General features: G+C 34.7%; 1 protein-coding gene and 1 long non-coding RNA gene across 2 annotated transcripts in view; one reads left to right on the top strand and one right to left on the bottom strand.

Moving 5' to 3' along the window:
• The window catches only part of LOC148673335 (uncharacterized), a 21,250-nt gene extending 18,246 nt beyond the window's left edge, over positions 1-3,004 (bottom strand). The window contains exons 1-2 of the long non-coding RNA XR_015936003.1: positions 2,829-3,004; positions 1,924-1,986 (exon numbers count right to left, since the gene is read on the bottom strand). This is a non-coding gene — a long non-coding RNA (uncharacterized LOC148673335). The remainder of the gene's footprint in view (positions 1-1,923; positions 1,987-2,828) is intronic.
• The window catches only part of ca9 (carbonic anhydrase 9), a 27,873-nt gene continuing 12,658 nt past the window's right edge, over positions 743-15,957 (top strand). Inside the window, exon 1 of the mRNA XM_088629718.1 lies at positions 743-1,256. Within this exon, the coding sequence (XP_088485844.1) occupies positions 1,130-1,256 (127 nt within the window). The 5' untranslated portion in view covers positions 743-1,129. The remainder of the gene's footprint in view (positions 1,257-15,957) is intronic.

Below are 15,957 nucleotides of genomic sequence, written 5' to 3'. Positions count from 1 at the left end.
ACGTTATCTTTAAAAAATCAATAAATTGAGTAAATACAGTAAGTGCTTAGAATTAAAAAAAGACATTAAAATGTGGAGCTGTGCATTACTGTGAATCAATTCATTGTATGACTTGCAAATTTATATGTGAATTACACAGAGTGATTGACTAAAGATAGAAATGCAGCAGGAGTCTTTGATCCCACAAAGTCATCTTGCCTTATACTTTTACACACAGAACAATTCATGCACACTTTTGATATTCATTAGTGATCAATTGATACACTAAAGTATATCAGCAGAGTTACACATTTCCTCAGCCTTAGTTACAACAAATGATATACCCAGCTTTTCAATGTGCTGATAACCCATTCTGATTTTTTTATTTTTCTAATCTTTCTCAGATATTGTGAGGAAGATTGTGAGAGGGACTATGAAGGCACTTTTTATTGTGAAATTCAAATGTGAAAATGTTAGATGGGTATATACAGTATGTAAAATGTTGCTGTAGCAAAGCTGCTTTAATCATGTGGACCTGTATTTAACTCTATTTAATGAAGATGCTAGACAAGATCTCTTCAATGAAAACAAAACATTTTTTTTCTCTGTAATAAAAAAATACCTGCGGGAGTTAAAGCTAAAACAAACATAAATGATTAACTCAAAAATTGTAGGACGGACATAGCTTCTACAGAATGCATCTTTACTTCTTCTTTGAAATTCTAGAATCTGGACAGTAGTGCATACTGGGAGATTTAATGACATGTTTGAGGTTCAGTGATACTCAGAAATCTTTAAAACCTTTAAACAAATCACACCCCTTCACACTACACAGAGCACCGGACTTTGTTCTGAATGAAGAAAAAACTTAAAGAGCAAGTGTAGCTCTACTAGACAACAGGATTAGATTAGACTGCAGTTAGCCTTTTTAAACACAAGACATTGTGGGCACCTTCAGAGGTTGCCTGTTTGTGATTGGTGACAGCAGTGTCATTTACCTGTTTGCAGCCTTTAAATTACACAAGGGTGATTTGTTACTGACTCATTGCTGCAAGGCTTTATAACTCTGTACATAGGAGTGGAGTTTTGCAGGCACTGATTGAAGACTCCTGCTGGACTTAGAGGGCTATTCCAAGAGGTAGTAATTAAGATGCTAGGTAAAGTTTTCCTAGTCTTTATCCTACAAACTCTTCTTTTCCTGACTATAGTAGTGTCATCAACTTCATCATCAGAAGAAGACAGCAGTGTTGAAAAAGAAAGTAAGGAGCACCATAAAGGTAAGCTGACCATTTGATTCCTCGTTTTCAATTCTTCTTTTTTCTCCTTCAGAAGCACAGCAACAGTGTCATTTGATAAAATACTTTTTTTTGGAGTGTTTGTCGAAATGTATTTTTTGTAAAGACAAAGCTAATGTTTAAGACAGTTTACTTAAATATTGAATTTAAAACATCTTCACAAAAGGCATCTCCAAATAATTATTTTGTCCCTGATTTTTCTGATATTTGATGGCAAGGTTTGATTTTGTTTCCTCACAAACATTCAGAATTACACTTTATTTTGTATCACAATTTGTCTTTTATATATAATTTTAGTCAGATGAATACTAAAACCATTTTATAAACCACTGTCAGAGTACTTTAAATAGACAACCAAAGAATATAATACAATTTTAATAAAATCAGAAACAATAAGGATTTCTTGTGAGCTGTGAAGAAAAAATCTTTGACTAGGTTGTCTTAAACTGCCACTTACTGGTGTGGATCAGTTAACATGCAACCTAGAAAAGAAAGGTATTTAGTAAATAAAGCTAGTGACCCCTGCCTAAATTTCACCTTTCCTGATAGAAATATGTAATAAGTTAGTGTAAACTATTTAATTACAAAATTCTGATGAAAGGCATTTATAAGTAAACTAATTATGATTTAAGTGAATTTAAACTGTTACCTTGAAGAGGTGTGCAGTCCAGTCCTATTTACAATTCTGGATTATCATCACTCTCCTGGCACACTGTGAAGGGAATTACTCTTAAGATACCTCTCTTAACAGTGAGAGCAAATAGAGCAAAAGCACGATTTATTTTAACTACAAGTACAACAAAACATGTCCAGAACACATATCTTAACATTAATTTTATTATCATTACTTTTAATTTAAAATTATTTTTGCATTAATATAAAAAAATAACCAAGTCTAAGTGAGTCCAAGTGCCGAAAGCACTTGCATTCTGTTTAGTATGCTGGAATTTCTAACATAGTTCAGATGCGTTTCATTGCTGATTCATGCCTACAGTTTAACGGCTAACGGTGGTTTTCAGTGAGGAGCCAGTGTCTACGTGCAGTTCAGTGAGTTTTGACATGAATCAAAGGGATATTACACTACATCACTGTATTTCATCATGAATACTGTGCCAGCTGTGAAATTACAGAGAAGGAAAATAGAAAATAAGAATCTCTCTTCCTTGGAAACACAACACCAGCATGAAGAGTTTTTGTTTCGTTTACGAATTTAGCAAGCTATACAAAGATAGAAAATGCTTTAAAGTTTTAAATTTTGAAACAAAATCTTGAATTTCTAAAATGCACCCTATTTGTTAGTGTCCTTAGAAAAGGCAACAAAAGACAACCAGAAATAAACACACCAGCTGGGTTTTCTAAAAAAAAAAGTTTTTAAGAGAATATTAATGCTGTGGACTACATTGTTTAACAAATTTAAACCAAAATATTCTATTTTTGACAGAAATTAACATCTGTGTATTCTATGCAAAATCTCTTTAAATGAGGGGTCATTCAGACTAAACAAACCGGAACTATTTTCAAACAAATGAAAACAGATAAAATAGTCATATCTACCTACTATATTTATTCAGCTACCAGTGGATTTGTTATTTTGGATTCTGTTTTTTTTTGTCTGCACACACAGGAGTTGTTAGACACTGGATATATAAACTCAGTTTTCCAGATGTCATTTTCATCAACAATTAGAACACGAGCTTTAGGCATGATTCACCCAGGAGCTGGACGGTAGACGAAACCTCATGATGTGGAAAGTGAATAGGGTCAACCTGAATGCATTACTGAGCAAATCTGGATGTCAGCCAAAAGAGATGGAGAAGGTGCTTTATACATCCATTGTTCTCTGACTGTTACATTAACAAAGAACAAGGACTTCTTTGGTTCTCAGATGTTCTCCTTAGTGAGTTGCTTGTGAAATAGAATTCTGGCTTCAATCGAAGCTGCTCAGCCGATAACTAAATATGGCTAATACTCACAAATGCCATAAACACCACAAACCTGAATGCTTAATAAACCTGACCCTTGGTTTATTGGCACACAACTACAGTATATTGCACATGGCATTTGAGAATACACGCGATTATATAACAAAATAATAGGATTGTTTGATTCATGGCTAGAAAGCAACTTTAATCACAAAACACAACAGTACAATTCATTGTGTCTTATTGACCAACACTTTCGTCCTTGATAAATGTCCTGCAGCTCTGGTGCTGGACACCCACGGACCTGCAGGTTTTATAGGCAGCCTCAGTACGTCAAGAAGGAAAGATCTGAAAAACATGTTTATTCCTCCTAATTAGGCAACTGACTGATCTAATTAAGTGTTTCAGAGCTCACCTGGAACAAAAAACAGGTAACACTATGCTTTCCAAAACTATGGTTGCTGACTCCTGATCTAATTTTATGAAGCCAGAAACAGACATATCTGTGACAAGACTACTGACTACATACTGTCCCTGGATTTGAGAGAGTATGAGATTGCCAACACCTGTAAAATATCAAGTCCCATTCACACTGTTTTCAAATGCTGATGAATTTCAGTGAAATACTAAGATGTGGTCTGTGTATTTAAAATTACTTTTTTTGGTGAATTTTGTGACATATATGTAATGTAAAGTAAAGTAATGTAAAGTAAACTGTAAAGTGTTTGGGAAATTATAAATGCAAACAGTGAATGCAACACATGAATTAAATATGTGTTGGACATAAGGTTTAAGTTATTAAAAGTCATTGAGTAATAGTATCTGGGGAAATGTAATTGGATTTTCTTTCTAATCAGCTGGGGATGGACTGCTGAAGGGTCCTGATAAAAAAAGATTTTGCAATAATTTTAAGCTTATGTATAACATAAAAATTCCTTTTTTTCCAGTCACTTATTTGTGACTGCAGAATATTTCAAAAATACTTTTGATTTCATGCACAGTATTCTTTAGCTACTGTAAAAAATGTCTGTATTAAATTAAACACACCTACAATTCATAAACGCTGAAAACTCAGCTTGTAATGGGTAAGAGCTGCTTAAAGAAAAGCATTTTTGTATTTGAACGTGAGTGTATATTCCTGTTCCTATAATTTTTTTTGTGTGGTTTTCTTTTCTACAATGTGCTCTTACAGTTACAGCATACATTTACAGAAAAATTTTATTTATGTTATTTATTTATAATGTTTATTTAGGTAGTTTTCAAAAATAATAAAGGAGATGAGGCTGACTAATATGTTAGTCCACAGTAGGTTTATAAATGTTGTTCGGATCACATTTAAAATTATGCATCACTGTAAGAAATCACCAATTGTGTTTCACAATTTGGAAAAGTTGATACTTTTACAATTAACGACAATAATTTACTGACAGTATTTAGTAATCATGCGTCTTTTTATATATTGCGTCAGTTAAGTGTGCAACTACAACGGACGTAGATAGGACAACATTTCCTTAACTCATTAGTATTTTGACTCGTACTGTAAATATTTCAATGTATAGGTCAGCTCTTTTCTTGAAAAAAAAAAACACTTTTTACTTGTTTTCTAATCTCCAAAGACACAGTTTCTCCATTGGCTTTTATTTAAATCCTTTGTTGGACTCAAGGTCAATTTTTATAATTTTTGGCTGGATTCTTTGTTGAATCACCACATCAAATTTCTTGCTATCAATCATCAGCTTTTTAATTTGGTGTTGTAATGTGCTCAGCAAAACATAGTGGGATTCAACAAAGAATCTAGACATTTTGTTTTAATACAACCTAATTTGTGCAAACTGTGTCCCTCTCTAATAAAACTATTACTTAAAAGCATCTTCACAACTTAGTTTGCTTTATTTTGTTTGGAAAATGAATACAATTTTAAGGTGAGTTTAATATGTCCATTCACCATTATTATTTCTACCAAAAGAATTGTATTTAAAATAAAATAGTCACTGATTTTGTCCAGAGCAACTCAACATCTCTGAGGATAATGTAGAGTATAATTAGGGTGTTCTTTACTTAACAAATTTGCTTGTACTAACCATTCTACTGCAAAGTAAAAAACACAAAGCATTACTCATTATCCTTTTAACTTGTAATGTTAACCATAAAGATAACGACTCTTAATTAATAAAGATATTTGAGAGTTCCCAACTTGATATAACTCAATGTTAAATTTCAAACAGTTTTTTCAGTGGTACTGTAGCTTTTCAAAGTCATCAAGACCAAGGAAATAAAAAACAAGATCCATCATTCATCACTGTTAGTGTAGTTAATGGTCTAAAGAGTTTTCCACCCCCACCTTGTGAGGAGGAGGGTGCAATGTAGAAATAAAACAGTTGTAGTGCCAGCTTTCCTGTTGTCTGCGAAACAGAACACTAGAGAAGAGAGACATGACAGCTGAGAGTGCTGGTTTCACTCCCTCACACACTCCTTATATATTGCAGTATCCTAGATAAAGCTGTCTGAGAATAGGGGCATAACAACTTCTATTGCTGGTAGCAACAATTCCACACACTTTCTTCATGTGTACTAGTTTATGCTATTCTGAAATACACAAAACCCATACCAGCTCAACAGAGAGTACATCTCTCTCTCTCTAGTCTTCATGTAGAGATAAATCTTTTGCTTATTATTACATTTACAGCATGCTTTACAAACCTGACTATGACCCTTTCCTACAAATATGCCATATTACTGTACAAACATGGAGGACCAAAACAGACACCACACATAAATATCAGGATTTTGCTTAGGACCACATTTAATAAAAATAACAACTACATGTCTAAATCTCCACACAGAAAGCAGTCCAGATGTGAAATTGAACCCAGGGTCCCAAAAATGTTAACCATTATGCCGCCATGCTATCTTTTATACAAATATTAAGGGAAAATAAATTATTATTTTTTTCCTTAATTCTGAAAATGTTCTTCTACACTTCCATGCTGGTGACTCTACTGTACCTTGTCTGCCTAACTGTGAGAGAACACAGATACGTATACAGTATGTGCATTACTATTTACACAGAGCTTCCCTGAATTAACCTATTTAACTACATTATGTACTGTACACTGAGTGTCAGAAAACACTATTTTTACCTGTACAGTTTTTTAAAATACACAGACTTTGAATGGTTTTTGGTATAGATCTGATGGATCATGGTATGAGTTGCACAAGCCAGAACTCACCCCATTTTAGAGAGAGTTGATTAGGCACAGGTGATGAAGTGATTTAAGCTGGTGAATGTCAAGCCTAGTCAAAACCAAGAAGGAAAAATACAAAAAAGGAGTCAATATGTCCTGCTTCCCAGGAGAACCACAACTTTGTGCCATAATGTTGGAAGCTGGACTGAGTCAGAGCTCTGTCTCTCACCTTCTGGGGTGTTTAGAGGAAGCAAATTCTAGCCTTGCAAAATGTCAAACAAAATGTATCTAATGTGTAAAAAGCCATGATCTGGGAGACCATGAGTCTTCACCAAGATAACGCTAACAGTTCACTTAGGAACAAGTTAAAGGTTTATTCCAAAGAGAACACAACGTTTCAGCTGTGGAGCCTTCTTTGGGTGTGAGAAAGATGGGGAAATCGGCGGAGATTATGTAGTATGGGAGAACAAAAACCGGGAGTGTGGAGGAGGTGGGAGTAGGGGAGAGGCAGATTGGGCCTCTGAGAGAGGTGAAGAGAGGTGTGAAGTCGAAACCTGCAAATGAATAGAGGATTAGAAAAAAATGAGTCTGTCGTTGAGAGAAGGGGGAAGGTGTGAACCAAGTTTCAGGATAATTTTGGTCACGGATGTCTTTCTGCTATATGAGTTAAGAAACCCTTTTTTGAGAATGCAGATGCAATAGTTTTTGGTCTTTACCGATATTCATTGGTTCACAGTCCACTTTATTATTTTAATTTTTGTGGTTTCTATTGATGAAATATTAAAAAAATACTCAGCTTCTTGCATCCCCCAGTACTTGAATGAAGCATTTGAATAAAATGAAACACTTTCCTGATGCAGGAGTACACTACTACAGATGCAGTATCGATACTTGGTTCGCATACTAAAGTGCCTGAAAGAGGTGTGTCTATCTGCAAAATGCAGTGAGCTGTAGTAACAGTGGAAGTACCTTCCTCAGCCCCCTCCTGGTATGTGTACTGAAATATAATCTAATTAAACTATTTCCCTTTTTCCTCTTTTACAATTATTTTAGTATAAAAGTCCCATGGAACTCACAATCAGCAGTTCATCACAAACCAGATGACATAAGTGGAAAGGAAATATGTCTTTACTTAAAGGGGTTGTGAGAGTACGTGACAAGCTGCCCAGCCTGCCAACAAGCTAATGCCCTGGCTTCTTCTAAAAGTGGCTGCACAAAATGTTTGCATCAATTAGCTACCGGATAAACAATTAAAACAGACGGGAAGAACGTGTGTCTCTCATTTCTAACTTTCTAACTGTGTTTCGAATTGTTATACAAGATCTGAATACATGATTAAGCGTCTGTGGTACAAACAGAAGTCTCTTAATCTTTAAACTTTATCAGACTGAATTACGTACTGTAAACAAACAGACTCACTTCTGTGCCTCTTACAACTGTGTGTTGCCCTTAACCCAACAGGGAAAGAGCAATTTAATTGCATTTTTCTGGATATGTATGCGAGCCCATCATTCATGGTTTGTGCTCATTGTCCTCACAGCTATTTACAGTAAATTATGATGCAGACATTTGCCTAAAATGCATAGATGACTACCACTGGTGATATCAAGTTAAACTCCAACAGGACCATATGTTATGCAACATACAATTTTGCTTAGGTTTTTAATGAATTATTCCAAGTACAAAATATGACAACTAAATATGATCAGATCAGTTGTAATAATGGTATTTGCTATTAAATACTCATTTTAAAAACCCAGGGTAATGTGTTTCAAGTTTTTCTTCACATTTGAAAATGTTTCTCAAGAAATTATGTGGAATGAAGTAGGGCAAAAGAAGGCGTGACCAGTGAACCAACATCAAAAATGGTCTAATTACAAATAATCAAAGGCATCACAATAATGACATTAAATTATATAGAAGCATCAAACCTTTTAAAGCCCAACCCAATGTGACATAATTAAATACACTACATTGCAGAGATTGAACTTCAAAGGACTGCCAGTACATGTCTGTTAACAGTTGACTGATTGAGGAAATTGTGAACCTCCTGCTGATACGCAAGGAACATCTTATTGGACATTTCCTTTCAACAAAAGTGGTTAGCTCAGAATTAGTATATTCCCACGGTGATACTCCTGGAATTCAACCTACAGAAAAAAACAACATTTTGTAATCACTTATTGAAGACATTCCATTGTTGTATTCATTTTGATTGGCCATGCAAACCCATAATTCTGGCATTAACGGCTTGTGAAACACATCTTAAAAGAGAATTAGAGGAAATGAACCAAGCAAATAGATCAGTGCTGCCCTGTACTGCTTTACCAAACTAATCAAATACATGGTGTGATGCTAATGTGCTTCTCCTTCACACTTCCTGGCAATAGGATTTTCAAAGTCTTTTTGTAAGCTTCTTTGCTTGAACAGTTCAATGGTATGGAAAATAAAGACCTACTCATGGACTAAAAAAGCAGATTCAGCAGAACTCGCAGTAAGTCATGAAAGCAAACAGCATAAAAGCTCAATGAAATGCATGGCTTCAACAATTCTAGTGTGAAAGCAAACCTTCCAGATATTTAACCACGGTGCATTTGGGTTCTCTTGTTTACCAAGTTTACTATTTTGAAACTGACAAAGCTGACAAATGCTACTTTTGCATGTTATATATTAAAAGATCAGGTGTATTTCAACTAAGCTACTTAATAGCAAGGGACTCAAAACTGGGATTTTCTGTGTTTTGTTCTAAGACAGCCGTTCTGACACCTACATTTTGATTCTTCTGTTTTAATGTCAACAAAATAATGATCAAACTATTATTATACAAAATGAAGTAAGCAGGGCATATAGAATTAAATTCCTCAGTAAACTGTTTTATTGTCTGAGCTGTGTGCCTTCAGAAACGTCCACTAAATTGTCATGAAGAACTACCTTCAACTTCGTTGTTGATATTTTATACAAAACCCAAGTTATTTTCTAAACTTTTCATGCCATTTTAACCATTTGGAATGATCTGTTTGAATTTTAAATTGCATATAATTCAAGTTTTATGTGATCTAAATCCAATTTAAAACTTTAATCACTTAGTCTCGGTAGTACATACAATACACAGAGTTTTAAAAATTAGGATACACGTAAATTCTTCAAATGTAGTTCTGGACAATAACAATTTCCATCCATATTTTAATGGATGTCACAGAGGAGATGGATCCTATCCCAGCAAGCAACGGGCGCAAGGCAGGGTGAACCTTGGACAAGACGCCTGTCCATCGCAGGGCAGACAGACGTAGACACAGATGTACACACTCCCACCAGGGCCGATCTTCCCCAAAGCCGATATAAAGTGGTTATTAAACTCTAAATCAAATACAGTAGAAGTTGTAAAATTAAAGAAACAATAAATTCAAGATAATAAGAAAAGACAAATCATATGCTTATACTGTAAGTCTGCTTGTGTTTATTATAAAATAATTAAATATAATGAATTGGCATGGTGAAGGATGATCTATTTGAAGATTCATCTGTAGTCCTTTACCTGTGTATTCACAAACACTGTTCATTAACAGGGGTGATGGCTGGTTTGTACACTACACTGACTATGGTATCCCCTCTTCTTAGTTCTAAGTGAAACCATTTTGATGACACAGGCTGCTTGGATCTCAGGTTTAAATCTGCAATTGATTTGCTGTTTTGCCCTCCACTTTCAATAAAAGTACAGAATCTATTGTACAGTATGTGTTTCTGCCTACAGTTTGTGAAATGAGCCATGATCTTAAGCCATCACCCCCACCTCCAGTGAAAACTTATGTTTTGGTTCTCATTTTACAACGTAAGATAAACACATTACAATATCTCTAGTTTAATCATAAGGCATAGTTAAAAATTATTTTTCTGAGAAAGAACCAACAGTGTAGGGACTGTTCTTTAATATCTAGTGCTTACAGTTAAGGTAATTGCATAGCAAACAGGATATTTTTAGAAGTATTTATCATATAACAGTACAATGACCCTGAGGTTAAAACCAATTCAAGGAACTTTAACTCATGAGTTAAAACAGTCTTGTAATGTGCTATATATGGCCACAGCTATACAAGAACATCACAAAGGCACAAAATCTCTGAGAAGCATTTTCCAAAGACCTAGATTCACTCTAATTCAGAACATAGTTACATGTCTCCCACCACTGGGGGAGTCATTTCGATTCCAGATGTTGTAGATATTATTGGAGTAAAAGAAGGGAGTATGCACATAACTCGTGCCTGCTTTTTCAATTCACCTTGTCTCCACAACTGTGCCCTCTAAAGCTTGTTCAGTGACAATCAAACCACTTGGAATTGGTAGGGTTCTTCACACTGTATCAAATCTGTGTACATTCACAATACAAAGTTTTTATTTGATCTTTCCTTTGATCCAATAATCACTTCCAGCAGTTTCTTTTAAAAAGTCTTTGTATCGGCTTCAGCATTATGGCTGGGTAGTTTGTTCTGTAGTCCAACAACTCTTTGGGATAACAATTTTTCAGATGTGTTTCTATTCTTTTGGAACTTCATATTTTTACCCATACATTAATAACATCTACAGCTCACAAAAGCACTTTTTCAGTCTTATTACAATCTTCTTGGTTGCAAAATTGTGCCTTTAATCAAGCTACTCAAGAACTAAATATTTTTTTGCAAAAGTGCTGTTATAGATGATCTCAAAGTGTCTTCTGTCAAAGGTTTGCTCTTGAACAAATACAAATATTAGTAGAATAATTACTTCTGTCTTAAAGGAGATGTTTGCAAACTAATTTCAGATGCAATTGTGAAAGTAACCTAGATTGCTCATATTGTGTTAATTGGACACAGCTTTTTTACTATGCCTGATCTGCCACCTGTTGAGAACAGAGCCCAGTAGTTATTATAGTGCAAGAATGAAGAAAGCCTGGTTAAGTTCAGTCTGTTCTGAAATTACACCCTGCTGGAAGTGTCTTTATAACATTACTATTATTCACCCTAGAGCATGTGATCCACAAACTCAAGCATAGCATTTTAAAGGGTATCAGCATATACGGGATAGCTCAGGTTTATTCTAAATAAAACATGGGGTTCTATGATATCCAAAGCATACGAAGTGATGGCCTTCCACAGAAGGTGTCTTTTTAAATGGCAGCATTAACGAGGCACTATTAAAACTCAGCTGAAAACTGTTAGATTTGAAGAAATATGGTAGTCTTATAAAAGATTAAAATTATCTCTTGCACCATTTGTTATGGGTTTTTTTCGATTGAGAAATACGACTGCAACATTCAGATCACACATAACATCAGTTCAAGATTCCAAATACGTATTTATACACATCAACTACCCATGCCTACACTGTAAAGTAAACTGTAGTAAACTCATGTGCTGTCTTATTTATAGCTTACAGTTACTGCTATTTATTGATTTATAGAGTTGATGGTAATTCTTTAATTTATTTGAAAGGTGATTCAATACAGCAGATGTTTGTCACTTAATGGAAGACGTTTAAGCCCACTATAAAATGGTATTGAATAAAATATAATCATGGCAAATTAACTGAGAAAAAACATAGTGATGCAGAATGAATGGCTCAAGAACCCATCTAGAAACTCTGTTCTTGTATGTGTCAATGATATTCAAAATGCTGGTATTTTAATTCTGGTATTTTACTATAAAAGTTCTGGCATGTGACACATTTTAACACCTAATGTGAAACATATATATACAGTACTACTACTAAAAACCAAAACACAATTTTATGGCATTCATTTCACATTCTGTTCTACAATTGTTTAATTGTTTTGCAACAATTGTTGCTGACACTGTTCCTAATTTTTTTTTATTATAAACATATTAACATATATATAAACAAATTAAGGGTCCACAACTTTTTCTGACAATTTTATACATACCAAAACTTGATGTTAATTTTATTGTATCAGCAAAACACATTATTTCACATAGAATCAAATATTACTTAATATTCCAGATATTCTTTCTGTACCTTGACCAAGAGCTTTGCTCTTCAGCCTCTATTTAAAAGCAGAAGAATATAGCAAAAGGGCTCCTATTTTGATTTTCCAAGATGTCCACAGAATGGGGCATTGTGAAGCTGTCACTCTCCTAAAACAATCTAATAATATATAGTGCAGTTGGGCTCCATTGTAGTATGTTTCTCCTACAGACAGAGCAAAGGTCACTGTCCATCACCCAAAGATGAATTCACCAATGGGGGACCTGCATGCTGCGTGATTACATATCCCTGACTATATCTGACAAAATCCTCAAACAATCATCAGCTGTAATGTCGCATTTTAAAAGCTAGAACACAACTTATTTTTCATTGTTTAACTGACTGGCTCTTCTTCTCTCTCTAACTAAACTGGCAATCTGACTTTTCCAACCATGTGTTTGCAAGCAGTTTGAGCCAGGACCTTTCTCCAAGACACCAGGGCGAGAGAGTGAGTCAGTGAAGTACAGAATTCTGCCCGAGATATTCTTTCTGCAATAGAAGAAATCTTGTGTCTTTGAGCCATCCGTTATTTTTGCCCATTCAATGAAATAAGACAGTTGGACACTTTCTTATTCTCCATCTGAGAATATTCAATACCAAGCCATAGCTGGGATGAACCGAGTTGTCACACTTGTCTAACTTGCAGATGGACCCTACAAGATAACTGCACAGACTTTAAAAGACCAAAGCAAGGTATTAACTTCATGCAGAGCAGTCATCAGCAGTGCTAGGAACAGCTCTCTCCTCTTTTCTCTGCTGGGGACACTACCTGCACAAAGTGAATAGCTGCCAGCCAGCTTCTTCTCAACAGGAAGCAAATCTTTGAGTATAAAAGTTCTTTATTCACATTCAAATTGTCAAGAGTTGAACTATTATTCCAAACACGTTTGGTAGTTCAGTTCATGGTAGAAAATACATATTTACATATTTATTTGTATCTGAGAATATGAAGTAATTATATAAGACTCTTAAAATCTAAGAGGTAGACCATAACATGATATAGTCTACGTATTGTAACTCTGAAGTTATTAACTCTTCTCCTTGCAATCTCTAAATGAAAAATCACCCTTTTGAATCACAGCTGATTGTTTCACAGATTTATTCTATTTGTTGTTTTGGTATTATATCAGTAAATTGTATATTGAATATGTTTGATTCCAAACAGCTGCCAAGACAGATTACTAATTGTTACAGTAAATTAAAACCCTCACATCAATACTGAATTTATAGCAGCAGTATACACTGGGAGAACTGGAATGTGGAATTTGTTTAACAATTGTTGCACTAACCACAACGTATTGTTATGTCATGTCTGCAAGAACATGACATGCTTTTATTTTTGTACTTGAGTACAAATGTCTTTATTATTCCATATATAGTATGTACTGTATGTTGAGCTTTAAACTGCAAAGTCGGGATAATTTGAATTAACCTTCATCAAAGCAAGATACAAGTTGAGGATGTTTTGCTTTAAACTGCAGATATCTGATGAATTTTAATAACAATTTTCTTCTCAGTTTAATACCCGGTACATCCCCATTCTGAATGATTATGTTTGGTTCAATTCATTTTTTATTTTGAAAAGGTCATTTTTAAACAGTCAGGAATATTTCCTTCGCACCCTATACTGTACCATTTTGTTTTAAATGGTGATGACCTGAGTTGAATATGTGAGCAAAAAGACTACATTTCCCAACTTGCCACACATGTTAAAGATTCAGGTGAAGTCATATCCACAGATTTCCAAACAATACTATACGGTACAGAACATCAACTACAGTATAGTACTGTAACGCAACGGGGGCTCAGGCAGGCGCCCTTGCCACATTAGGTCGGCCCCCCACCGTCAGGGGCTCGAACCTGGGACTCCTGCGTCACTCAACAGGGACCCAGCCCAGTGAGCCAAAGAGAGATCTGCTATTACTGGGAAGGGCGGTGACGTCACCTGCTCTGGTAAGCCGGCTCTTACACAGTACCTGTTGGCCGTAAGCGTTACAGTACTGTTTAGCGTTGTTCTTGCAGACTGCCTTTATCTAGATTACTCAAACTATTGTTTTGATCATCAAAATTATATTGTATACTGTAAATGTTTTCAAGCACAACATACTGTACAGTATGTCAACTTTAAATTACAATGTTAGTAATTTAAATATTCAAATCTTCTGTAATGCAGACTTGTTTTAGCTGCAATTCAACTTATTGTACAGTTCACAACCAACAAAGATACTTAAATCACTACTCAAAATGTATTTTAATCTGGCCCCTGTTTAGTTTTTTCCATGTTTATTTGCTTTTAAATACAGTATGATACTGTATGATTTTAAAGCCACTACAATATGTGTATAATATATATTATTATAATCAAAATCTAGAACAAAACTATGTTTTCTAATGACTAGTAATGCTGTATACTTTATGTAATTAAAAAAATGATAATGCCATCAAACAGCATGATGACATCACTGTTATAGTGCGGTACGGTGACATATACAGTAGTACTGCATCTGTTTTAAAGGTGTGGTGGCAACATCCTGTCTCAACAATATAATCATTGTATTAGTTGAAAAATGTCACTAGTACAGTGTACATACAGTATGATTAGCACAGGAAAGCACTAATTGGTTAATAAACATTTAATACTGTAATGATTTGGGTGACAGCCACACACAGCGGTGGTACTTTTAAAGATTCACTGCATCTCCTAGCAGTTTAACAGTGTAGTGCAGTCCTGCATCAGATTATTAAAAAAACAATTCTACGACACTGTACTGTTTGTCATGTATACCTCCTGACACCTTGTGCTTTCTAGATGGTTGCATCTGCACACCTACGAGACATAATGACTGAAAATCTTCCCTTTTCTGTTCTCTAGGTTGTTATTATTTTTTATTTGCTAAGTAGATTACCTTAAACAAGGTGGCTGAAAAAACATACAATAATGCTTAAAGTAAACACAAAAAATAAATCTTTGGTAACCTAGCCAAAGTAATTATTTTCTCAATAGTAATTTTACCCCTTCTTCAGGTCTTAATCCTTTCATCATATAAAGCCCTCCAATAACACAATTCTAGATGAATGATTTAAAATACTGCATATTGTACAGTTGTCACTAAAGAAAGTCCTATTTATTGCACTACAGTAATGCTAACTACAATGATTGACAATGGGTTTCATTACAGAGATGTAACTGAACATCAAGACATAATATGCTGGACTAGCCCTTAATGTCAGATGGTATTAAAATATTATAACTTGCTTTCTCACTCTCTTTTAACTGAGCCTTCCAGAACAGCGACAGCTTATATCAACAGTGCTTTAACAACCTTATATTCCATTATATTGTGTACTGAATAGTGACAAATTTTTAAGTACACACATTAACCTTTATATTCTGTTAAAGGTCAGTATTTATTTACTAAGCAGATTTCAGATCGTGGAACTGAAAATGAAAGAACATTCATTTTATTTTACATGTATTTTGGGAAATGGGAAATGTAAAGTCTTCAGGTAAAGAAAGGATCAGTTCTGTGACAGTATTTCTATGTCCCACTGAACCAAATG

Source organism: Lepisosteus platostomus, chromosome 4 (assembly GCF_059453375.1).
Source record: "Lepisosteus platostomus isolate fLepPlt1 chromosome 4, fLepPlt1.hap1, whole genome shotgun sequence".
Classification (NCBI taxonomy): Eukaryota; Metazoa; Chordata; class Actinopteri; order Semionotiformes; family Lepisosteidae; genus Lepisosteus; species Lepisosteus platostomus.
The sequence above is the reverse complement of the archived record's forward strand: the minus strand, read 5'-3'. Positions and strand labels throughout refer to the sequence as shown.